This window comes from Ambystoma mexicanum, chromosome 4q (genome assembly GCF_040938575.1).
Source record: "Ambystoma mexicanum isolate Mex_15411 chromosome 4q, UKY_AmexF1_1, whole genome shotgun sequence".
NCBI classification, from domain to species: domain Eukaryota; kingdom Metazoa; phylum Chordata; class Amphibia; order Caudata; family Ambystomatidae; genus Ambystoma; species Ambystoma mexicanum.
In genome coordinates, this window is record NC_090928.1 from 872972717 (window position 1) to 872999491 (window position 26775).

The 26775-nt window shown below is 48.1% G+C and overlaps 1 protein-coding gene across 1 annotated transcript in view; it reads left to right on the forward strand.

Annotated features, from left to right (window-relative positions):
- SRBD1 (S1 RNA binding domain 1) overlaps window positions 1-26775 on the forward strand; it is a 1352005-nt gene that overhangs the window by 464147 nt on the left and 861083 nt on the right. Inside the window, exon 11 of the mRNA XM_069608446.1 lies at window positions 5915-6018. Coding sequence (XP_069464547.1) covers window positions 5915-6018 — 104 coding nt within the window. The remainder of the gene's footprint in view (window positions 1-5914; window positions 6019-26775) is intronic.

Here is a 26775-nt window from a genome sequence, read left to right on the forward strand (position 1 = left end):
TAGAAGAGACCGGTACGAGAAGAAGTACCGGGTCCCGGACACGGCCCCCCTGTGCCTCCGGGCGCAGCCTACCCCGGACTCCGTCGTCTCCGCGGCGGCCAGGAAGAAAGCGGGGGGGGTGCGGCCTCCACATCGACTTCCCCACCGGACGGTGAGGGAAAGAAATTGGACGCTATGGGACGCAGAGTCATCTCGTCGGCAGCGACGACGATTAAAGCGGCCAACGCCTTGGCTATCGTGGCCCGCTACGACAGGGAGCTCTGGTACAAACTGGCTCCCCTGCTGGACTTCCTGCCGACGACAAGAGGACAGAGGCCCTGGAGATCCTGCAGGAAGGTGAGGTGGCTTCGGACCACGCCATTACCGTTGCGACGGACATCGCCGACACTGGGTTCCGCCAGTTGGGCAACGGCGTTTGCCTTAGGCGGCGTGGATGGCTCAAGGCTACGGACTTCCGTCAAGACGTTCAGACCAGAGTCCTGGACATGCCCTTCGATGGGAACAACCTGTTTGGCAAAACAGTGGACGATTCCCTTCAGGCCATTAAGGCGGACACTGAGACGGCCCGGGCCCTGGGAGTTCTGCAACAACGACGGACGCCCTTTCGGAGCAGCGGAGGCAAGGGCGCCTCCAAAGGTTCCGGCGGCGGTTTCTCCACCTACCGTCAAGCGGCCCGCTCGTCGGCTCAGGAGGCCTACAGAGGACGAGGCAAGTCTGGCGGACCCCGCCGTCGTCGCCAAGGAGGTCAAGGCGGCAAAGCCTCGTCCAAGCAGGATTGAACTGGCCGTGGGGTCGGGCCCCCACCGAAGCACCCCGGTGGTAGGCCGGCTGGCGAGCTTCGTCAGCGTGTGGGAGTCCATCTCCACCGACCGTTGGGCGCTGGACGCCTTGGCCCGGGGCCATGCGCTCGAGTTCCAGAGAAGGTGCCCGCGCGTCCCCCCCGTGGCCAGGAAAGAACTTCACGTCCCTCAACTTCTCCTGGAGGTAAAAGCGATGCTCAGGAAGGGCACCATCGAACTCGTCCCAAAGAGGCTTCGGGGCTCCGGAGTTTACTCGAGATACTTCCTCGTGAAGAAGAAGACGGGGGGATGGCGCCCCATCCTGGACCTGCGACGTCTGAACAAGTTCATCAAGGCGCAAAAGTTCCGGATGGTCACCCTCCAGCACGTCCTGGGTCAGCTGGAGGGAGGAGACTTCCTGTCGTCGTTGGATTTGGAGGATGCCTACTTCCATATTCCCATCCTAAAGGGGCACCGAAAATTCCTCAGGTTTGTGGTCCAAGGGCGTCACTACCAGTTCAAAGCCCTCCCCTTCGGACTACGGTCGGCACCCAGGGTATTCACCAAGTGCCTTGCACCGGTGGCGGCGCAGCTGCGCCGCGAGGGGATCCACGTCTACCCCTACCTGGACGACTGGCTCATCCGAGCCAAGACGAGGGAGCGCGCCGTGGATCACACGGCAAGGACCGTCCAACTTCTCACGGACCTGGGATTCTCCGTGAACTACGCCAAGTCCCACCTGGTACCCGCGCAAAACGCACTGTTTCTGGGAGCGAAGCTCGACACAGTGTCCCTTCTGGCCTCCCCGTCGGAGGAAAGGACCAGGTCCATCCTGGGCAAGGTACAGCGGATGTTGGTTTCCGACGCGGCCAAGGTGAGGTCCATCAAGTCCCTCCTCGGAATGATGTCTTCTTGCATCTACCTCATTCCCTTGTGCAGGCTCCGGATGCGCCCGTTGCAGGAGTTCCTGGACGCGCGCTGGATCCAAACGACGGGCGGCTTCGAGGAGAGGATCACACTCGACGAGAGTTTCCGCCGAGCGGTCCGGTGGTGGGGCATCCGCGCGCATCTGACGGCGGGCATGGACTTCCAGACCCCAGACCACCAGGAGACAGTGACCACGGATGCCTCCCTGGAAGGGTGGGGAGCGCACACCGAAAATCTGCACGCGAGAGGCCTTTGGCTCCCGACGGAGAAGTCCCTCCATATCAACGTCCTGGAGCTCCGTGCAGTGTTCTGGGCCCTCAAGTCCTTCCTTCCGTCCCTCAAGGGCAAGGTGGTGAGGATCTTCACCGACAACACCACCACCATGTTTTATATCAGGAAACAGGGCGGAACCAGGTCCCCAGCACTGTCCAAGGAGGCGCAGGACCTGTGGCATTGGGCCGTCGCCCAAAGGATGTTTCTGGTGCCGTTTCATCTGGCAGGGATAAAAAACACCATCGCCGACTCACTCAGCAGGGAGCTGCGCTCGTGCCATGAGTGGGAACTACGGCAGGATCTAGTGGATCGCCTCTTCCGACGGTGGGGCACACCCCAGATCGACCTGTTCGCGACGGCGACGAACTCCAAGTGCTGAAGGTTCGCCAGCAGGTTTCCCCAGGCGAGGAGCATGGGCGATGCTTTCTCGTTCCCCTGGGAGGGCCTGTTCCTCTACGCGTTCCCTCCTTTGCCACTGCTAATCCGGCTCGTCAACCAGCTCAAGAGGTCACGGTGCAGGATGATCCTCGTCGCACCTGCGTGGCCGAGGCAGATATGGTTCCCGGACCTTCTGGACTTGTCAGCGTCCCCGCCAATCAAGCTGCCGGTGGACGCGGATCTACTCGCCAGGGAAGGAGGCGCCATCCTCCACCACGACCCGAAATCGCTGAACTTGCAGGCCTGGCTCCTGCAGCGCTAGAGTTTGGAGGATACGACATACCGGCCGACTGCAGAGAGGTTCTTGCAAAGGCCAGGGCGTCCTCGACTCTTAAATGCTACGGACACAAATGGAAGAGGTTCTCTGTCTGGTGCCACGCACAGAAGATTAACCCTCTACGGATTACGGCTCCCCAGGTACTGCCGTACCTGCTGACGCTGGCCAAAGCTGGACTGGCACACGCGTCCATCAAGATTCATCTTGCTGCGATCTCCCGATACACCAGAACCACGGGCCGGACGTCCTTGTGGTCTCATCGTCTGGTGAAAGAGTTCATGAAGGGACTGTTCAGATCGTTCCCGCCGGTGAAGGCTCCGGCCCCGGCGTGGGAGCTCAACGTGGTGCTGACCAAGCTCATGGGACCTCCTTTCGAGCCTCTGCACTCGGCCCCATTGAAGTTTCTGTCGTGGAAAACAGCGTTTCTTGTGGCCATCACCTCCGCACGACGGGTGGGAGAGATCCAGGCCCTTTCCTGCAAGGCCCCGTACTTGACTTTTCACGACACGAGGGTAGTGCTCAGGACGCACCCCTCCTTCATGCCCAAGGTACCGTCGGACTTCCATCTCAACGAACCCTTGGTGTTGCCTGTGTTCTTCCCGTCGCCTTTGTCGCCGGCTGAGAGGACTTTGCACTCGCTGGATGTGGCTAGAGCGCTGAAGTTCTACGTGGACCGCACGAAGTGTTTTCGGAAGACGTCACAACTCTTTGTGAACTTTGGACCTGTCAATCAGGGGAAGGCTCTCTCGAAGGCTTCCATTTCCAGATGGCTCTCCGGCTGTATCATGTACTGTCATCGGTTGGCAAACCGACCGCTGCCTGGCCGTCGGAGAGCCCATTCCACCAGTGCGATCGCAGCTACCACGGCGTTCCTTTCTGGTGTGCCCCTGCTGGACATATGCAGGGCTGCTACGTGGAGGTCGACGCACACCTTCACGAAATTCTACTGCGTCGACCGGGATTCCAGGGAGGAGTCCAGGGTCGGCCAAGCAGTGCTGCGCAACCTGTTCGCCTGAGGTGAGCCTGGTGAGGAGGTAAGATGCTTAATGTTGAGTTTGATGTAATGCTTAATGTTGAGCCTTTGCCACCTCCCGTGGTTGTGCATGTGTGTACTGCTATGTATTCTTTATTCATGAGCATGTGAATCCATGCCAGACCCCATGCTGGAGAAGGAACAAGTTACTTACCTGTAACTGTTGTTCTCCAGCATGGGTCTGGCATGGATTCACATGCGAACCCTCCCGCCTACCCCTCTGCGGCTCTTCACTTGGTCATACTGCCACTTCACGTGCTTCCAAATCTGAAGATGGCTGCCAGAGGCGGTGCTTAGGTAGAGGGCAGTCATTGGCTGTGGTCAGTATGACGCAGAGACCAGTGATTGGTTATTACTACGAAAGACAGATCAGAAACGAAACTGATACTGGTTTTTTTCTTTACCGAGGATTCCCAGCCTGACGACGGGGAATATTCATGAGCATGTGAATCCATGCCAGACCCATGCTGGAGAACAACAGTTACAGGTAAGTAACTTGTTCCTTGTTTTGGTTATTTGTTATACACCCAGAACCGGAGGTGTCACGGTGTAGGTTACAGACTAGGATTATGGCAGTGGCAGTCACTTTTCCTCTGTGGGTGCAGTTCATTTAAATGGGCCCGCCCCTGTAGACGAATGCCCGCCGCGCTGCTCTCCTCCAAGGTAAATTTGTTCTTCACTTTACCCCCTATCTGGCCCGGGGAGGGTAGAGACATGACAGGCCACTTGACGGTGCTATATGCAGCCCAACTCTGGCGCCCGCGCCGGTGATGCAGATGGCTTTTCACTGCCCGCCCACTCTGGCCGTGGGGCGACCCAACTGCTCTGCACTGGCCATACCACCTTCTCCCCCCAGGGTGTCGCGCGCACAGAGCCGAGGGTCCTGTTCTCTTCCAGGCCGCCTGGTCTCGCTTGCAGGCTGCTTTGCTCAGCATGGGTATCCCCCAGGCCGAGTCACCTCTTCCCAAGGAACGGACAGGTGGCCCGAGTCATGGTTCTACGCCGGCCGGCCAGCCTGGCCTGGCCCCAAGGCGGCTCGTACATGCCTCGGGCCGTGCTGTGGCTCTCGGGCGGGGCCGCCCCATTCCTACGGCCCCGGATCGTGGTTCATGGAGACGCGACGATTGCACTCCTATGTGCCACAGTAATCGAACTCAGCTTTTGCCCCTGACTAAAGGAAAGTGCAGTGACTACGACTTTACTACTTTTTGCAAGCCAGCCTCATAACGCCATCATGGCCCATTCTAAGTATATACCCTATTTTTGACCTCGCAACATTTAAAGCTTGTTGGGAAATGACACACTGTTTAAAAGCAGAAATGGTCCAGCATCACATTCTGAAAAGTAAGAACAAACTTACTGTAGAATACAGAAGCAATGAGCCAAATGTGAAAATCACTTTACAAAAAACGAACACATTTGATTTACACCCGAGACAGCAAAAGGAGCACAAAATGTTCCGCCAAGATTTAAAAACTCAATTCTTTCATTGAAGCCCCTGTAACGTCTATGTACAGGTCGCGGTTGTCTCGTTTTTGTTGTCGTACCTTTGTGTGTGTTTGGCGCCCTGATAACTGCTGGTTTCCGGCGCCCTGTAATTAAATACATACATTTCTAGAGGAGAAGAAACCCACAGTGACATTTTGAGACGCTACTTAAATCTGGTCCGTTGCCTCATGAACTACAGTACCCTTGCGCCAGTAAATGTTACTATTATTCTAGAAAGCTTCCTAATGCAGTAGGGCTCTAGAAAGCTCAAGCTGCAGTGATTTAAAGAATCAATCCTTTTGTCCCTCAGTATCTCCCAGCACCCCCTGTGCGTCCCTTTGGCTTTGCCTTTTATTTTGCCCTTCCTTCTCCCCATGGGATGGCCGAGGATACATATTCCCATCTAATCACACTTTGAGCATATTTATAAATATGTATTTATACCTGGATTAATATATTAATATAAATATGTTCTGCAATGTTCCAGCGATTGCAGTTCAAAAGAAAGTATATGTAGTTATTATGTTGTACATTCAGGTTTAGCTGAGTTAAGTACAAGCGACACACACGCGGTGTCATATGCTTCCGATGATTACCACGAGCATGAGCTGCTGCGAAATGTCAAATAAGTGCCCGGATGCGTTTATCTTTTGGGTATTTTATGTGTCATCTGTCTTTGTCACTTATGTTTGCACTTAGATTCTGGCCATTAACCGCGGGGAGAATCTGAAGGTCCTGACGGTGAAGGTCAACATTCCTGACCGGGTGAAGGATGAATTCTGCAGGTGGTGTGTCAATGAAAGGTCTGTATATATCCTTAGAGACATCAGGTTATCTTTGGAACTTTGCCATAAATGCATCAAGGTTGCTCTTATTGTGGCAAAGTAAAAAAGAATGTGTTTAAAAAGTCTTGCTTTGACCAGGATATAGAAATTGACGTGCATCCTAACTAAAGTATGTTCATATTAAGCTTCCACCAAATGACTATGCCGTTATTGTTTAAATAAATAAGACTCGAGTGAGTTCTTAAAGTGAAATTCACCAGATACAGTTCTTCTTATTTGAGTGTTGGGAAAATGATCTTCAAATATTGGGTTTTTATTCATACAGACCAGCCATTGTAAAAGCCAATAATAGACCTGTCCTGTCGGCTTCTCTTTCTATGGATGCCCAAGTATGAGTGGTGTGGAGGACTGGCCATTTCCATCTTAACATTTTGAAAAAGGTGCTTCCCATGCTGCCTGCCCCCCTACGTCCGCCAGTGGTTGCGGCTATGGTGCTGGTTACCCAGGGTACGGTTGAATATGACTATGTCCCTGCAGGCAGTGAGCTGCCAGATGTAGACCTACCATCTATGGAGTCTCCACCGGATGAGGTGGGATGTTTCCAGACAATGATCTCCTGGGCCGCCAAGCTTTTCAACCTGGTGCTGGATGAAAAGAAGGAAGGATTCCTTTTCCAGCGCTGTGAATCCTCAAGGGAAAGACCTTGATCTCAGCCCTGCTTCTGGATGACATCTGGGAGGACAGGCTGCTGGTAATGCAAAAGCCCTTTTCCATGCCTTTGAAGGAGAGGCTGGAGAAGAAGTATAGGGTCCCGGGTATGGCTCCTAGATGCCTCGGAGGCCATACAACATCGACTCAGTAGTCTCGGCTGCTGTGAGAAAGAGGTTGTCTAATCCTTCTCCCTCTTCCTCAGTTCCACCTGACCTGGAGGGTAGGAAGCTGGATGCTGCTGGAAAGCGCATAACCTCTACTGCAACCTCTACAGTCAAGGCTGCAAACGCTCTAGCCCTACTTGCACACTATGAGAGAGAACTCTGGTACAAGTTGGGGCCCATCCTCGATTTCCTGCCTGACGAGAAGAAAGTGGAGGCGATGGCCATCTTTCAGGAGGGGGAAGTGGCATCTGACCATGCCATCACGGTCGCTCTTGATATTGCAAACTCAGGGTTCCGTCAGATGGACAACAGGGTTGCCCTACGTCGTGAAGGTTGGCTGAGGGCCACACATTTCAGGCAGGACGTCCAGGCCAAGGCGGTTGACGTGCCTTTTGATAGGGATAACCTTTTCGGCAAGGGAGTGGACAAGTCTCCTGCCATCAGACTGACACAGAGACAGCACGCTCTCTGGGCATGCTGCCTTAGAGGCGGCAGACCTTTCGTTCCCAGAAGGGGAAGGTCTCCCATACTTCCAAGGTGTGCAGCCCTTCCTACCATCAGCCCTCCCACTCCACTTCACAGGAAGTATCTAGAGGCAGTTCCCAGTCCTATAGCAGAGGTACCCGGCATCCACGAGTCGCCAGGATGCAGGTGCAGAAGGAAGCCTGACAAGGCCCATCACCAAGCCCCAACTTCAGCACCCCAGTGGAAGGCTGGCTGTCTGAATTTGTCGACATGTGGCGCAACATCTCCACAGAAAAATGCTTGCTCAACGTCATCAAGCAGGGACACTCTCCAGAGTTCAAAGACCAGTGGCGCTGCATTCCTCCCGTGACAAGGCAAGAACAGCACAGAGCCCAACTCGTTAAGGAAGTTCAGGCTATGCTGCTGTAAGGGAAAATATAACTGGTCCCACTGCGCCTCTGGGGCCCCAGAGTATACTCTAGATACTTTCTGGTTTGCAGAAAACCAGGTGGGTGGAGGCCCAGCCTGGACTTGCGTCGTCTCAACAAATTCCTGAAGTTCCAGAAGTTAAGGGTGGTCACTTTGAAGCATGTGCTCAGCCAACTGCAGAAAGGGAGATTTCCTTGCGAAGCTAGATCTGAAGGATGCATATTTCCACATCCCCATTCACCCAAAACATTGGAAGTTCCCAAGGTTTGTTGTACAAGGTAGATAAAAGGCGCTGTCCTTTGGCCTCAAATCAGCCTCGAGGGTGTTTACCAAGTGCCTAGCCTCCGTGGCAGCGTTCCTTCGTGGGAAGGTAGTATATGTCTACCCCTACCTGGACGATTGGCTAGTCCGGTCTCGTTCTCATGTCCAGGCGACGCAACATACAGCAGAGACAGTCCTGACTTCAACCTCTCTGAGATTTTCCATAAACTATCCCAAATCCTGCAAGGTGCCGTCCTAAGATGCTCTGTTCCTGGGGGCACAACTCAACACAGTCTCGTGCCTGGCTCCCCCCGTTAGAGGAAAGTATTCATGCCATCCTGGGGAAAGTCCAAAGGCTATACTCTGTCAGAGTGGCGACAGTCTGGTCCATCAAATCCCTTTTGGGGATGATGTCCTCATGCATCCATCTGGTCCCTCATTGCAGACTACAAATGAGACTGCTTCAGGAGTTCCTGGATGCCAGTTGGAAGCAGATCTCCGGCTCATGCAACAACAGGAAAGCCCTCAATCAAGCTTTCTCCCAGGCCCTGTGCTGGTGGTCAATTCGCACTTGCACTCGCAGGGAGCTTTCTTCAGGACCCTGTGCATCAGGAGACGGTCATGACCGACACCTCACTGTAAGGTTGAGGGGCTCAAATGGGCCAGCTGTTTGCCAGAGGCCTGTGGCTCCCAGAGGAGAAGGCGTTGCATATCAATATCCTGGAACTCCGGGCAGTTTTTTGGGCGCTCAAGTCTTTTAAGCCTCAGCTCTTGTGAAAGGTGTTCACGGTCTTAACATACAACACAACCACCATGTATTACATAAAGAAGCAGGGCAGGATGAGGTCACCCGTCCTCTGTCTGGAGGCAAAGAACCTGTGGCGCTGGGTCATTGTTCGCCAGATGTTTCTAGTCCCGGTCCACCTGCAAGGCATTTAAAACGCCATTTTAGACTATCTCAGCAGGATGCTGCGGTCCTGCCATCAGTGGGAGCTCCAGCACGCTTGAGCCTCTCGGATCTTCAGCGAGTGGGGCCAGCCTCAGATTGGCATGTTTGCGACAGCAGACATTGCCAAGTGCCAGCGGTTTTCCAGAAGGTATCCTCCTGCAAGGAGTCTGGGGGATGCCTTCTCATTCCAGTGGGAAGGCCTATTCCTTTATGATTTCCTGCCAATTCCGCTGCTCCTATGTGTTATGAACCCACTCAAACTATCCTGCTGTAAGACTTACCTCCTTGCACCGGCATGACCCAGACAGATCTAATACCCAGATCTTCTTCACCTGTCAGTGGTTCTGCCCATCAAGCTGCCCCCTCTTCCGGACTTGCTATCCAGAGAAGGAGGGGCAATCCTGCACCACGACCCAGAGTCCCTGAACCTGTCGACCTGGCTCCTGCAGCCTTAGAATTTGGGCATTTCTCACTGCTGTTGGAATGCAAGAAGATTCTAACCAATGATACACTTGCCTGCTCCGAAAACAAATGGAAGTGCTTTACATTGTGGCGCTAGTCACAGAAGATCTTGTCACAGCATCGCAACTTCTCCCTTACCTGCTCTCGCCGGCTAAGGCTGGCCTTGACCATGCGTTCATCAAAGTTCACTTAGCCACAATATCCCGGTATACCCGGTTCCTGGCAAGCTCTCTCTGTGGTCTCACAGGCTCGTGAAGGAGTTCCCCGGCATGGGAGTTGAATGTGGTCATGTCCAAACTGATGGGTGCTCCGTTTGAGCTAATGCATCGGGCATCTTTGAAGTTCTCTTGTGTAAGATTGCCTTCTTAGTGATGATCACCTCAGGTAGGTGTGTTGGAGAAATCCATGCTCTATGCTCTAAGGCTCCATATTTGTCTTTCCACCAATCCAAGGTGTTTCTACGAACTCATCCATGTTTATGTCAATGGTCCTGCCTGACTTTCATTTAAACAAACCTTTGGTGTTACCAGTTTTCTTTGCAAACACTTATACACCTGCTGAAAGGTCCTTGCATTCTCTGGATGTGTTGCATGCCTTGAAATGGCATGCACTTAAGATTTTGATAAGATTTCTCAGCTTTTTGTCAACTTTGGACCTGTTGGGCATGGGAAGGCTCTATCAAAGGCTTCCATCTGCGGGTGGCCCTCTGGCTATATCATGCTTTGCCATCACTTGGCCAACAGACCATTGCCGGGCTAGCCGAGAGCCCATTCCACCAGGGCCATCGCTTTGACGACTGAGTTCCTCTCTGGTGTTCTCCTGCTGGATATCTGCAGGGCTGCTAGGTGGAGGTCTACTCGCACCTTCATTAAATTCTACTGTATCAACAGGGATTCCGGGGAGGAGTCTTGTGTCGGAAACAAGCGGTGCTTTGCAACCTGTTTTATTGAGGGAGTGTTTTCCAGGGGTACCTTTCATTGCTTCTGTTGAGCCTTGCCACCTCCCGTGGTTGTGTTTTATGTACTGCGTGTATTCGTATTCATAGCATGTGAATCTATGCAAGACGCTGTGCTGGAGAAGAAACCAGTTACTTACCTGTAACTCTTGTTCTCCAGCATGGGTCTTGCATAGATTCACACGCGAACCCGCCCTCCTTCCCCTCTGCGGCTCTTCTTGGGTCCTTACTGCCACTTATCTGCGTTACCAAATCTGAAGATGGTGACCAGGGGCGGAGCTAAGGAGGACGAGTGTCATTGGTTGGGGCAGTATGATTTAAAATGATAGCAATAGGCTATACAAGCGACAATGTAGTTGTTAGCTTAAAGCTAAACTGCTTTATTTTACTGAGGATTTCCAGCCTGATGACGGGGAATATTCATAGCATGTGAATCCATGCAAGACCCATGCTGAAGAACAAGAACTACAGGTAAGCAACTTGTTCCTAAGAGATTATTTGAAGCAAACTGTCATTGAGAGCACGTTTTCTTAAATAGCGTTTTAATTGACGTGGCATTCAATGTGCTTTTCTTCAAAGGGACAGACCAGTTATTCACAGCCCCTTTTTAAAGGGAGATATCTAGTGAAGTGCAATCGATGTTTACCCTTTTCACTAAGGCTCAGTGCTGTCAAGTATTCATTTTATCGGAGTGTGTGAAACACTTTGTGCGTCATGTCACTGCTTTGACACCTCTGGTATCTCCCTTGCTCCAGGTGGCTTGGTACGCTTCATGTGCATGCTTGCGTTGCATGCATGTACTCCAGGAATCTACCTGTGCTTCATGTCTGTGTTTCTTGGGTCTGTCTGTGCTCCAGGTGTCTTTCTGTGATTCCTGTGTCTGTGCCATTATATGTATGCTCCAGCTGTCTGTCTGTGCCTCCGGGAACCACTGTGTGTGTTGCTTTTCTCCATGACTACATAGATGTGTTGACTGTAATATACAAGACCAAATAGTAGCAACACAGTCTATAGAGTCCAAACGGCTTGCAAAAGCATTTGGGGGAGGAAAAAAGGCTGCAGGTGACTGAAGTTGTGGTAGGTTGCCAAATACTTCCACAATTAAGGAACAATGTAGAAACAAAAATAGTTCCACTGCGCCAAATTCCAAAGAGGTTCCAAGCTTAGTTGCATGTATTTTATTATACAGAAAGACAGCCTGACACGTGTTTCGAGCTCAAGGCTCTTCTTCTGAGGCTGGATTGCATATACACAATAAAGATATTTTGTAACACCAATTTGGATACACATAATCATACACATACGCAGCAAAAACCAAATACAGAGACGGAGGGAGCGGTTTTACATAAATCCATTATCAGGTATAAATAAGCAATACATGTAACCTACATTATATGTATAGACAAAACATCCCAAATAGAGCATTCATAAAGATTGGAAAGAAGTAGAGGAGAAAAGATCAGCACTTTAAAGAATAATCATGAGAAAACAAAAGATAAAGCAAAAAATAATTAGTATGCATCCAAAATCAAAGAAAACAAAGTGGCCGAGTGTCAAGGGGCCACACCAGCCAATGCACAGGTCACTTCTATTCAACTATATACCTTGTGTCTTCTGATATTCCTGATTATCACTATGAGGGGAAATAATAGAGAGTAATCTTACTCCTAGTCCTATAGAGTTTAACCAAAATTTACTGTTGATGCCCTCCCATCGGGTGCTAATGAAGAATGTAAGCCAAAACTAGACTTGCCCAATAAAGTTTTAAATTGCTGTCAAGCCACTTTGGCTGCTTAGTCACTGTAAAATAAATAAACGACACAACTCATATTTATCCAATCCTGTTGATCTCATATTTAAAATCAATATTCAAAATAATTTGACATATTGGAAAAGCATCAAAAGATGTACCTCTGTAATTTCGCAAATGCAGGATAATGCAGATTTACCTTCCAATAATCATGGAACACGAGAATCTACACACAAGGCAGCCCAATAATGCTGGAGGATTGCACGATTTTCAAAACGCGACGAAGCAGCACATACAAATAAAGTAAAACAAGGTCTCATGAATAAGCAGTTCCAATCTAATAAATGCTGTGTATGTGCTTGTACGGTCGTGCCCACAGACAATCAAGGGATTGTGTGCCAAGATGCTTACCTACCGTGCCTTTCGTCTGCTGACTGTTTTCGCAAGGTTGCAGCCGCGTAACGCTTGCTTGCATATATGAACTTTGTGAGAGCTTGCACGTTGCAGGCATTGGGAAAACCTCACCTGGCTCATAACTGTGGGTATTGTCCGTCATGGCCGTGCCCCAAGGTCTTTTGTCTTCTCCTTTGTGTTAGGCAAGGTTTGTATGCAGTACCCTCTGGGAACACTACAAACAACTCTGACTACAGGTAAAGGAAACCCAACCTTTGCTATAAGCTTGTACTACAGTTTTGGTTGCGTTTTTTTGCAGCCAGGCTGCAGATTTACAGTTACAAGTATTCAAATAAACTCTTACACTCAAGGTTTCTTGAATAAAGCATTATTAATTTATTTATCAGTCAGTTAGAATAAGCTTTCTTCAGAAGGGAGCAATATCACAGTAGTACTCACACTTCATGAAATACACTCTTAATACCTCTAAATCAGTAGATGCCCTTTTGGGATGGCCCACAGACACTACCCACACCGTGACTTCAGTTGGTAGGGTGCTGGGGACATTAATATATCACTGTTGCATTTAGAATCATATAGAACACTGAGATCATCCCAACTTGTTACAATTGCTACGTCACCTCACAAACTCAAAAGTGGCTTAGGTAGAGCCTTTCCAACCCTTGCAGCCAACCTTTGGAACAACCTACCAGACCACCTTAGACTGGAAACCAACTACTCGCGTTTTCGCAAACAGGTAAAAACCCATATCTTCAAATAAACGCCATCACGGCATATGCCTCAGTTAGCTTAATTCTATGTGACTGTCCCGTCTGCTCTGTCTAATCACTATCTGTTCCGTCCGTTCTCGTGTCCTTGTTTCTGCGCCCCGAGGCTCGCGAGCTACCGGCGCAATATAAATATTAAATAAAATAAAGAAAATAAAATAGTAATAAGTCAATGGAAAAAGTTATTTAGAACATACAAGAGCCCACAAATATTCTTAAGCAGGCGAATAGTTTCGGATCCCCCAATAAGAGTCATTCAGGGAAAGAGGCTAAGCCAAAGTCCATAGGCAAAAGTTGATATGAGCTGAAGTACTTTTTTGTAGGTAAGTAGAAAGTCTTTGCATTGTGTTTTAGAAGTCTTTGAAGAAAAGAAGAATCAAATATAAGGCCACAAGCCGATTAGACTTGTGGGTAGTAGAAGATGCAAGCAACTCTACAGTAAGAGGTACGTTCTCTCAGACTTTACAGTACCTTTTAGAATGAAGAAAAGTGCAGCAGACAACTTCTGTTCCTGTGCAGCTCTGCAGATCTCACTGTTCCTGGGCCAAGAGGGAGGACTTCTGGGGACTCCTGCACTGCAATGGGATGGTCACAACTCGCAACAGGCAATTTTCAATTCAGTGGCTGTTCAGTGTTTCAGCTCCTTGCGTCTACCGCAAATAGTAACACCATTGTTCCTGGCTGTCGAGATGGGCTTTCCTTGCTTCTGGTGTCCCGCACTCTGTTGAGGGGGCTCAGGCTTGGTCAGTCCTGCCTCCGGGGAGTCCAGAGGATCTTTCTGGAGCTCTAGGCCAGCCAAAACCAACGCACACAATCTGGTGTTCCTCTGCCTGGCTATACGGTTTCCAGCAGCAACTCTCTGGAAATTCAACCAGCTCTGAGATGGATGTCCAGGTGGCTTAGTTTGGAGTTGATTTGTCCCACCATTTCAAAGGGAGAAGTCGTTCTTGCAGGGGCTTCTCTGTCAATACAAATTTGGAGTTCCAGCACAGCAGCAGGGGTTCACCGGGCAAACCAATGGTCCAGGAGTTGCAGCAGGTGTCCTCTTAAAGTTCTTCTTCGGTTCCTTCGTCCAGTGGTCGACTCTGCCTTCCAGGCCAAAAGCCTCGCCTTTTATTCAGTTCTCTCCCATTCATTCCAGCCTAGCTGTCAATCAGCCAGCAGGGTGGCTGTCCTTGCCGGACAGTCAGCCGGCCTATCACCACAGAGTGCATTTGGGTCTCCAAGGAGACTAAGCACATGGAGTTTCGGGCACCTTCCTCACTTTCTGTCTACCCCAGACACTCTGGAGTCAGAGGCGGGCTACACTTGTGAATCCCGCCAAAGGCAAAGCGAACAATGGGACCAAACCTGTTTTGGCACGCAGAGTAAATCGCAAGAAGGAGTTTTCCACAAAGAAATGTCAAAAAAAGAAGACCGGGGACATTTTGACAAAAATGACACTCTTGAGTGCTTTACTGCAGCTGCGAACGCAGCCCGTGTAAATGCACACCATGGTAGTTAAAACGAAACCACTGCCACCAGCCATTCAGTGAGAAAAGAGAAGCTAGACAAAGGGGAAACTAGGTAACCCCTCCAGCACCCTATTGTAAGATAGTGGGCCTCATTACAGGTCGGGCGGTCCGGAATTAACAAAGGCGGTAAACCCGTCGCCATTGTTAATTCCGGACAGCCCGATCCCGAGTCCTGCAGGAAGGAGGTGATCTTCCCGCCAGGTCTGACCTGGCGGGTTGAACACCTCCCGCCTGCAGGCGGACGTGCAAACACCAGCACCATCACGAGATGGTGCCAGTGTTTCCACTTCCCCATTCCCATTGAGTCCTGTGGGACTCAATGGGAATGGGGATTTACTCCATTCTGCCTCTGGGATTCCCAGGACACCAGGGTCGTAATGCCCTGGTATTTTCGGGAGTCACGGAGGCGGAATGGTAATAAGGTAACCAGGTGGTTTTACCGCCGCGGTTACCGCCGGCCTCTTAATGAGGCCCAGTGTGTGCTGGGTCTAGAAAGTTACAAATGTAAGTAAAGTCAATTTCACTTTACTACTCTGGGAAACAGTAGTTTATCTCAGAGAAGTTATTTACACATTTGGAAAATCTGAAAGACTTTCCTGTGCCACTGCACTGAAGGTGCTGTGTGACACAATGTAAAAGATGATGCCTATGGAGTTTCAGACTCCACAACCAAAAGAAACAAACAAACACAGAAAACACATAGAATTTAGAAGTTCAAAGTCCCAAAGTTCAGCAAAAGAGCTGGAAGTCTGTAAGGTGGGAGGAATTTACCATTAAACTAAAAATTCTCCCTAACACTTTGGCCATTTTGTCCACTGGGCTTTCTCCTGGTCTTTGTGACCCGTGGAGTCCTTATTTGGGCATGCATTCACCCACGAAAGCCAGCTTTTTTCGTGGGATAATGCATGTCACGTGTGTGGGTGCCCAGAAAGTGGGCTGGAACTGTCTGGTCCTAATCCACACTACTGGTGCCACAATGTCTGTGCACGAGAGCATGATAGCCACAGTGGTCCCTGATTGGACCACTGCTGGTGTGCATAAGTGGGGCAGATCTCCTCATTGACCAGCTGGATGTGAGCACTCAATGGACTTGGGATATGAGGAGGGGCCCTGATTGCAGACCCAAAGATCACCCATAGGTCCGAATCTATCTATACACAGAGCCAATTATCCAGAGAAGCCTAGCAGATCCAAGAACTATCCAGAACCACACAGAGAAAGTTTGGCACACTGAGCCTAGTTCGGACTGAAAAGCATGTCGTTAATAAATTTCATTGACCCAGCCGCTTTGAGCCGCCAGAGAGGAGCCTGCATCAGACCTTGACACATTTGGGTACCCCTGCGTCACTGAGCAACAGTGGCGGTCACTGCTGGCATTTTTCCTGCTTTTCTTCAAGTGTCCTGAGACCAGCTACATCAGTGTTTTGTTTGTCCTGCATTCATGACGAGAGATCCAGTTCTCTTGTATACCGGACCTGTGCACTTGAAGCTTAACCAAGGAGGGGATCTCGTACTCCAGGCAACCATCTCCAAGCCTGCCAAGTTTGGACATGGAGTGAACTAAGGGTGGTGAGTATTCATACCGTTTACTGGTGGCCCCTAGTTCATCCAACCTGTTTTTACGCACAAAGGATCCCTTGTGGTCCTTGCATTGGCTTGAGTGGCTCTTGCTCCCTAAAGTCGTCTGAAAGTTGGGGACAGCTTTGTTCTCCACAGCAGATCCTCCTCTGACTCTCGGATCCAAATTTCCACACTCCAGAATCTCTTGCTAACTTTTCCTTCCCATTGAATATTGTCCTTTGTAAGCTTTATACATCACTGAGCGCTTTTACGTACACCTTTGACACTGAGTAGATTGCCCCTTTCTGGCTGCTGTGTCATTGTGGAAATGTCAAAGACTGAGAGAAAGGACTTTGCAACATTAAAACAAACACTGATCTTGATGTTTCGGAAGACTCCTGCCCAGTACTTGAAAAGTAAAGAGAAGATAGTAATTTTAATTTTTTTCTTTGTAATTTTTTTTATTGTGTTTGGTTTGCAATCTAACTACAATAAAAACAAACCTTTACAATTTAGTACAAAATATAAATCTTCACAATTCATTTTTCCAATAAAACACCAGAGACCCAACCCAATCACCATAGTTGGGAAAGAGAAGCCGGGATAGTGGAGAGGTAAGGTACCTCACATTAAAGGCAAGGCACCCACTCCTTCTCACCTAAACTTATATTTCTCCCCCCCATACTTTTCTCAACCCTCTTTTGTCTCTGGCTCTTTAAATGCTCCTCCATTTCCCCCAGATTTCGGTTTTCTGAAGCAAGGGTAATTTTCAACATTGTTATCTAATGCCCCCAAGTTTCCTCACCCTTGGTGTTAACTTTGACTTAGGTTAGGAGGTTAAGGGACCTTTGTAGATCAACCACTGCTGCTGTCAGCTGTACTTCGTGCCCTGATATCATTCTGTACCACATATTCTCTGATGTTTACCATTCAATCCTTTCCACAAATCTTCCTAGCTTTTTTACCCTCAAGGCCCAAGTTCCTCCACGCTCTATTAATAGGTGCCGGAGGGACTGATTTACTGGGACCGCGCAACCCTCACAAATATTTCACAGCTTTATCCCCCTGTTTTCGGGTTTCTCCCCAGTTGGCAATATATTGAGCCTAGCCCTAAGAAAGTTGTTCCTAATCTTCTCATCTGGGAATTTTTCTAGGTATCGTAGAAGAAATCCTAGCTTATTGTCAGCAACCAAAAATGTATTTTGGAGGAGTTGATGATCTTACCTTCGCAGTGGTTTCTATCCAGTCCAATGATTCCAACTCCCGTTTCACCTTCACGGGATTGCTGATTAAAATTTCGAGGCCTCAGTCTATTTTAGTTAGCGCAGTTTCCACCCTAAATTCTAATCTCCGTAGGCTGCTAGATTTTAAATTGCCATGATGTGCCTTAATATCCTCATACAGGGAGCCTGGTTTGGGATTTATAATCTCTCTTAAAAAGAGATAGCAGTTTCCCTTCTGCTAAGCAGCCTAGGGATTTTAGTCCCAGTTCATGGCGCAGATGCCACCCAGGGGTGCTCCAAAGTAAATTTAAAGCCCCCTTCCAAATTCTGCCTTCCAGCTTGGACCAATTTAGTTCCCATAGTTGTGGTTTGGCTTCTAGGCCATACAATAATATTGGGACTATTTTGGCTAAGTAGTACTTTATCATCGGGACAATGGACAATTTACAGTATTTAGCACAGATTTATTTCAAATGAGGGATTAGTGAGAGTGATTTAATAATAGTATCATATTCTACTTCATATAATGCTGGACTTGCATAAACCTTGTATCCCAAATAGACTAGTTCTTCAACTTGTGGGATTATTTGTCCATCTAATACCCATGGTTTGAAGTTGATCTTCTTCTTGGAATGTTTAAACACTGTAATCTTTGATTTATTCGGGTTTATTGTTAGCCCGTTTTTGGCGGCATAGTCACCCAGCCCATTCAACAATCGCTGCAGACCAATAGCAGTTCTATCTAGCAGGACGATGTCGGTGGCATAAGCTAACCAGAAAATCTTTCTCCCTTTGAATTCTGGGCTGGCTAGGACCGACGACCTCAGATGTTCCCCTGCATCCGCTAAAAATAGATTGAAAATTGTGGGTGCTCCCAGGCATCCCTGCCTTACCCCTCTATCCACTGGTACTGACAGATGACCCTTACTGTCTAATCACATCCATACTGCCATCCCCTATGGAGCTCGATTATCATCGACAGTAATGTTTCCAGAATCCCTTTCCCTCTTAACTTACGCCACTTCTTTGACCTATCAATCTGGTCGAAGGCCTTAGAGAGGTCAATCCAGGCCACATATAGTGGTGTACCTCCCTTAGATGAAGTAGTTTCACTGAGCAAGTTTAGCATTATGCCATTCAACGTCGTTGACAGTCCTTTTCTAAATCCTGTCTGAAAACAGGATAGGATCTTCTCACGCTCCATTCAAACCAATAGCTCATTTTACAGCAACCTCATAAACACTTTGCTCTCAATATCAAGTAGGGCGATAGGGTGATAGTTTGTTGGATTTGTCCTATCGCCCTCCTTAAAAAATGGTATTACAAGTGCTGTTTTCCAGGACGGGCGGAACTGCCTTTTCCGTAGAATATCACTAAATAGTTGTTTTAGTAATTTTGCCCAGAGTTAAGAACCTGGAATGTAAGGCCATTGGGGCCTGCTGCTCTTGATGTTGAGGCCTTATTTATTATTTCCTCAATCTCTTCCTCCTTCAAATGCAGCTCCCGCCCGTGGTCTAGCAGCAAACCTTCTAGCTCCTTCTGTGGTTTTGTAAATGTACCTGTAAGGTGCTCTTTCCACTCCCTTTTGGGAACCAGGTTACAAAGTGAGCTATTGGACGGAGAATCCAATTCACTTATTACTCACCAGAAGCTCCTTAAGTTTGTTTCTGAGGCCAGCTTCAGCATTTGTTCCCCATCTCGTTGATGGTGAGGACTTTTTGATTTTTTGCCAGGCTGTATAGTTGTTTATAATGGATTTTACTTCTATTTTACAAACCCTTTGGTTTAGTTTTAAGGTCCTTAAGCCGGATACTTTTTCTCAGGTTCCGTTTTCTTATCCAGGTTTCCTCATCAAAGCTATTTTGTAGCTTTTTATTTAGTTTCCTCCCACCGTGGCCATACTTTACCAGGCGTAACTTCCCTTTTGACCGAAATATATTTTGGTTGTGCACTAACTTTGTGGATACAGATAGGTCTGTGAATGAAATCTCCAGTCTCGAGTGGTCACTTCCCCCTTCCTGTTTCACCTTTAACACAGAATTACAGGAAAATAGTCCATCACTAACAAAGATATAATCTAAAACAGAGGCTGAGTTGCCTCTGTCCCATGTCATGCAGAGGTCTGTACCTCCCTGTGAGGCCTCATTTAGCATTCTCATATCCCATGTGTTTACAAAATCAAGCCAGGCCTTCCCCTTACTAGACAGCTTCTGTAGCCCTCCACCCCTGGTCCCCTTCCTTTGATATACACACTCTGCATTAAGATCACCCACCAACAAGATATTCGCGGCTTGCCATTCTACCTTAATTTTCCCCAGTAGATCTGTTAACTTTCCCAGGAAAAGTTGGAGTTTGGAAGAAGTAGGGTTCCAAAATATATTTATCATGATTAATGCAGGATTACCTAAGCTGGAAACCAGTTGTACTTTGCATGCTAATATGCCTAATTCATCTTTAAAAATTGGAATAACGTGCTTGACAGAGCTGCTTCTAAAGGCCATAAACGGGCCACCCGCAGGATGCCCTTTGCCTTTTGGCTCGCTGGCAAACAGTATGTTACAAACCCTTCGATCTCTTTTGGGTTTACAAGCCACGTTTCTTGGAATAACAGTATCTCCATCTTCCCAAAGAGATACTCTTGTGTCCTTTGCCCTAAATGTACTAGGGCCCCACGTGTTCCATCTCACAATATGAAGCCCTTTTTGACTAAAGACCCTGAGTGCCTAGACCATGCTTCTAAAGACTTGTGACAAAATGTCTGGTAGGGCCGCCATGGCTTTTTCCTGATCTAGAGCCCCTTTAGCGTTCGCCAGACCCCCATTTACTCGGGGCCCCCGTGGACCTCTTCCGTCTCATTGCAGAGAATCCCCTTGCCTATCATTAGATTGAAATAGGCAAGCAGGGGAAATGTTGGACAGGTTATTGAGCACTACTAAACCTTCATGTTCAAGGTCTCTGGCAGCCTTTAGAATCGCAGACTGTGCTTTTTTTGAGCTCAGCCCTATCTCAACCATAAACGAGTTATTCCGGTCTTGGAATTTAACATATTCAATGTTGTCGGTAGAGAACAAGAAGAGGCATCTGACTTTTTTGAATATAGTTAGAATCACAGTTCTACTTTAGGACTTGAATTTAGTTGCTTTGGTTGTGATATTCAGCCAAAGTTTTGGGATTTCAAAATCGTGGGGTTCTCAATTGGATTAACCGTTTCACTTCCCTGGTCCCCCCGGAACTCACTATTATTGAGTTCCTCAGGTCCCACGCTGTTTGACTTCCCTGAACCCGTTCCTGTTCCTGGAATGGTTTCATAATTTTCCTTCCCCCAGGCACATGGTCATTGGTGGTAAAGTCTCTCTTTGGCCAGTCACTTGCAGCTTCAGTTCTTCCTTTTTTGCTCTTGTGAATATCGGGCCCATTTTTATGGTTGATCCACCAATGCTAGTATTTCCACTCCTAGTTGGTATAGTTGCTCCTAGCAAGTGTTGCTTCTTCTGCATAAATATTGGGGCAAGTTTCAAGCATTTTTTTCCTTGAGCCCAGATGATGTCATCTATTTTTAATTGTGCATTAGTTTGAAGGCCAACACTCACACACACCACTTCAGGTTGATTGTTTGTGTCCGACTGTCCGGCATTTATTGCCCCTATCTGGTCTTGTGCGGGGCTCTCTGGCCTACTGTCTTTTGCTTCTAAGCTGTTCTCTAGCTCCTTCCCCTTTGATTTTTTTTGCTTTTAATTTTCTTTCCTTTTCCATAGCACGGTATTCGTTGCCTTCATTAGTCCTTTGGTTTTTCTGATTTTTTTATTTTTTATTTTTAGACTTTTTCTTTTGTTTTTTTGCCGGTTGAGGACAGGTCTCCATTTACGTTTTCTTTCCCTTCTGTCTTTTCTTTGTCCTTCTCCTCCTGTAGTTTTGGGTGCTTGCCTCAGTCCAGATGAGGCTGATCCATTTAAATCTTCTGCAGCCCCCCCCCCCAAGGTTTGCTGATTTTCTTTTGTGATCTCAGCTTGATTATCTGATATTTGGGCCGTCCTCATTAGTTCTTCTATTGTCTATTCCAACAGAGGTGTGTAATCAAATGTTTTAGGGTTTGACTCTCTTTTTCCTTCAGTTTTGGCTTGTCCAGCCAGAATCGCAGGGCCTCCTGCAGCTGGTTTCTCCCGCTGTCTTCCACCTTTCCATTTTCAATCAGTAGACCTCGAAGGAGATATACATCATTGCTTTGTTTTGTGACTTCTGTTTTGACATCCATTACTGATGGAACTATCGTGACATTAATCATGTTGCTGCGGCTGACCATAGACGCATCACATTTCGCCATTTCCTTTGTTAGTTCCAGCAATATCCCTGTTTGGGATTGAACCTCCCCTCTTAGCAGTTCAAAAACCGAAACCAGGGAATTTAGGACATAATTTAAAGCTCTTAAGAGTTGTACCGCTTGGGTTTGAGACTTCAGCTATTTCTCCCTCCCTTCCAACTGAGGTGTCTTTATCATGGGTGTCTTCTTCAGCGCATATTTCTCTTCCATTTTCTTCATTTCCAGTCATACTGTTCCCCCGTTCCTCAGATTCATCCTCTGGTGCTACCTCTATCCACAGCTCTTCTTCCAATGGATTTGCCCTCCCTTTGCCGTTTACTGCAGGATGGCCCCAGTTTAGGTCTGGTTGTTCTACCAGTTCATCCAGACTTCTACTTAGTCTCTTCCCAAAGTATTCCTTAATTTTCCTTTGAATGTTCTTAGTAGTCACCGTATATTCCAAGCCTCTTTTCCAGTGGTTTGTCCGCTCAGCTCGGCTCTCCTTCCCATCATTCTCTTCTTCAGATTGCTGTCTTGCACCATGTATTTGAGCCCTGTTTGTTAATATGTTTTGAGCAGGACTCTCTGATGTACCGCCTGACAAAGGTGTCCCTGTTGTGGTAGAGTGTGCCACTGGTTCCAATTATGAGCCATCCCACTCTGGCACTTTTACCAAGTCTAGATCGACTGTGCTTCGTAGCTTCATTTTTGAGTCGGTGGGGTTGATCTTATTAATTACGTCTCCTCTCTATTTACCAGACATGGGGTATTTGCCACTGACTCTTGAGTCCAAGGGATCAAGCTACCTTGTCCTTTAAGACCCTCTGCCGGGGCGACTTTTATCCACTGTTTTCCACACAGTCTTGGATGTTTCTCTTAGGGAGCAACTAGTTCCCCGTTTTTGTGTTTCCACGCCACACTCATCCCTTCCTCTCTCCCTTTTCGTGCTTCTTTAGGAGTTGTAGGAGTTGCACACTTCCTTAAAGCAGCTTCACATTCAGTAGTTTCATTACTTTTCAACAAAAAAGGGCAGAGGCACTTTGTCTTCTTACCTTTGTTGGCCGCGAATGCGGCGCCCCTTTTGCTTCCTCAGTTCTGAATATGGGACCCAACGCTCAAATAGGGCCTCCCGGTAGTCCCCAGATTCGCTATGCTCGTATTTCACGCTGAGCTCACTGGGCTTTCTAGACTCCCCCCCCCCCCCCTCTCCATTTACCATGGACGTTTCACAGGGAGATCACCAAGGGAAACGGCCACAGTTTTCCATTCACAAACTATTCACAAACTTGCAGGCACTGACCAGGATCACCCGCTCACGGGCTCGCCGCTCCAGAGCGCCTCAGGTTTTTATGCACCCGCTGGCGCTTACTTCTCGTTCTCTATTTTCCCCATGCCAACTTTCCAGCAGGTCTCTACCAAGCCCCGCCTTTCTTGATCTCTGTAGAAGCGCGGGCAGAAAAAAGCAACACGCACAATCCCTGATCGCCCTCTCGCAGGCTGATCGCACAAGACTGCTATAGACTAGATTCTTCAGATCTGACTAGAGCTTGTTGCTCGTACGCTGTTTGTCCCGGGACCACTTTCCAGCACGGCCCCTCTAAGGCCCACCAAACACGCAAAACACTTGCGCCTCGCTCCGCTTGACTGAAGCTGGGGTTTTGAAGGCACTCCTCCCCCTTGCAAGTGTCCACAGTAGACAGACTAAGCAGGTATCTGGCACAGTAACGTTGAGTTGGAATGAATTGGCAGAGTTTTCAACACGCTAAACACTTGCGCCTCATTCCGCTCGAAGGTAGTACTTGGCTCACATATGTAACAGAATCTTTGGAAAACCTGACTGGTTGGGAGGAAGATTATAAAGTTACCACTTTTGAAGGTATGATTCATTTCGTCATGCCAGAACATATATTTGCCTCATGTTCCCCTGATCTTAAGCAGCATCTGGCTGACTCTAAGGATATAGATCCTAAAAAAAGTTAGCCACTGCATTAGATGTATCGGTGTCCCATAAGGACAAGCCTGCTTCTGTGAAGCAGGAAGAGGGGAAGAAGCAGAAGCAGAAGGAGAAAGATGGTGGTTCAACTGAAATATCTTCGTCCCAAGAGGGCCATAACAAGTTTAAAAAGGGTAAGTTGCATGACCATGTGCAGGGTAGTGGGACTAATTATCCCAAGCACAACTCTGGTTATGCATGGCCTCCCTATGTCCCAAGACCCAGTGGATCTTGTGTGGCTTGTGGTGGAGCAAGGGACCATGTGAAGGGGGACCCCAGATATAAGGTCAAAACCTTGGGGGGTCCACTCTCCGAATCTAGTCATCCACCAGGAGGAGGAAGAGATACTCACAGGGGCATCCTTCTCTTCCGATTCCTTCTCCAGTGCGATAGGATCAGTAGTACTTTTATTTTCCCTGGGATCCTGGGAACCTAGGGTGGGGAGGCATATGCCTCTATCCCTGACAACGGCAAGCATTACTTTAAGGATAGTGGGCCTTATTACGAGTCTGGCGTCAAAAATCCGGTGTTACCGTGATGGAAGTCCTACCGGGTCTGCCACCACATGGTGCTGGAAACCAGGTAGGATTACGGCTTGTCGCCACGCGCATCCCTTATTCGTCGAACTGGTGACAGTCATCACGGTGACACCAGTGTAGATGGATGCACCGTCACCAATGTTGACGGTGCATCCGCCTTGTTTGTTTGTTTGATTATTTGTAATGCGCACCAGACCCGTGGGTATCAGGGCGCAACAGTTACAAGAATATGCAAAGCTTAGTTACAATGTAACAGAAAATGACATCATTATATAGAGTGACATATAATACAATACATTTATGGATCAAGGAGGTCTAGCAGATCTAGGGCAGTTTACAAATATGACACACAGTACATGAATTTGGATTTTACAGGAGTAGTGCTGAATTAGCCACGTCTTAGCTGCAGAGGCGTACGTTCACACAGTGGAAATTACACTGACAGGTTTACAGGTGGAAATTACACCAATAGGTTTACAGGTCGCAGGATTTAAGCCATAAGATAGTGTTGGAACTGAAATTCAGGTAGGATTGATCTTCTCTGAGTGATGGGGGCAGGGAGTTCCAGGGTTGGGCCGCTTTTACAGGGAAGCTACAACCTCCGACCTTGGATAGTTTGAATCTGGGAATGGACAAACAGTTCAGGTTGACTAGTCTGGAGGGTCTTGCAGTTGTCCGTCAGTGGAATCTTTCCAAGAGGTAAGTCGGAGTGGCATTGTTTAGTGATTTGTGGGCGAGTGACGCTGTTTTTAGGAGTATTTTATCATTGGTTGATAGCCAGTTGTTTCGTCTCCTGCTCTCCGAGACGTGATCTCTTCTGGCAATGCCTCGGGCCGCTCTTAAGGCATTATTTTGGAAAATTTGAATTCTCCTGATGATGGTTTTGTTTGAACCTATGTAGAGGGCATTGCAATAATCTAGGCGGGACAGAATAAGGGCTCTGGCCAAGATGATGCAACTATTGTTAGAGAGAATGGGTTTACTGGTTCTAATATGTTTACATGTGTACGCAGTGGTAGACGCTAGTGTGTTGACCTGTTTAGAGAAGGACAAGGTGGAGTTGATATTGAATCCTAGTGTCTTTACCTCCTTGGCCACCTTGATAAGGTTACCATCAATTATAAAGGAGGAATATTCAGGGCCTAGTTTTTTTAGGTTGGTGGGAGTGCCCAAGATGATGCGTTCGGTTTTAACATCATTCAGGCATAGACCATGTGTAGCCATCCATGCCTGGATGATGAGGTACACTCTATTTACCAAAGCCAAATCCTTATCATCCCCTGAAAGTGGGAGGAGAATCTGAGTATCATCTGCATAATTAGTGTAGGTGATACCCAGAAGGTCCAGATCATCAAAAAAGGGCTTGGTGAAAATGTTGTACAAAGTGGGTGAGACACGGGATCCTTGAGGGCACGCCACAAGTGATGGTTATAGGGTCCGCCACTGCTGATGGCGAGAAGACCCTAATTGTTCTATTGCTTAAGAATGAGCTAATCCATTTTATGGCCTTGTTTGAGAAATGTGCTGCTGATCCGAGATGGTTACATACTACTTCATGATCCACCAAATCAAAAGCAGCTGAGAGCTCAAGGAGGAGAAGTAAGGCTGATTTTCCGCTGTCTCTGAGTTCATCAACCTGGGCCTTTAGATCGATAAGGGCGGTCTCTGTGCCATGTTGAGGACGGAAACCTGACTGTCTTGCCCCTAAAAGGTGGTGCAGTTTCAGGTATTTTTGAATTTGCGTGTATGCCACTTCATCTAATATTTTTAGTAGAAAGGGAACAGTTGTGATTGGCCTGTAATTAGTTGGTGTTTGAGGGTCTTGCTTAGGTTTTTTTTTTAATAAAGGAAGCACCCAGGATTCTTGAAGGTTCGTGGGAATAGTACTGGTGGCAAAGGAGGCATTGATAAATTTAGAGATGAATGGCGATAGGTTGCGTGCTGCATCCTTGATGAGTTGTGCTGGGCAAAGGTCGCCCTGGCAGTCAGAAGTTTTAAGAGACAGGATGATTTTTTCTACCTCAATAATGGAAGTTTTAAATAAATTGAAGCAGTCAGGTTGGATTTTGGATGTATTGGGGGGGGGGCATTAGGTGATGGTCGGACATTTAGAGACACTTTATTTTGGGCTATTTTAGTTTGTAGAGTCAATACTTTATTGGCGAGTGTATGTTGGATATCTGAGCACCAGTTTTTGTCTTTAGTGCAGGTGTCCGGTATAGCAATGGGAGCCTCCAGTTCTTTAAGTATGGTGAATAATTCTTTCATATTGGAGTTAGCTTGGGATATATGGTTGTCGTAGGATTCCCGTTTAGCAAGGCA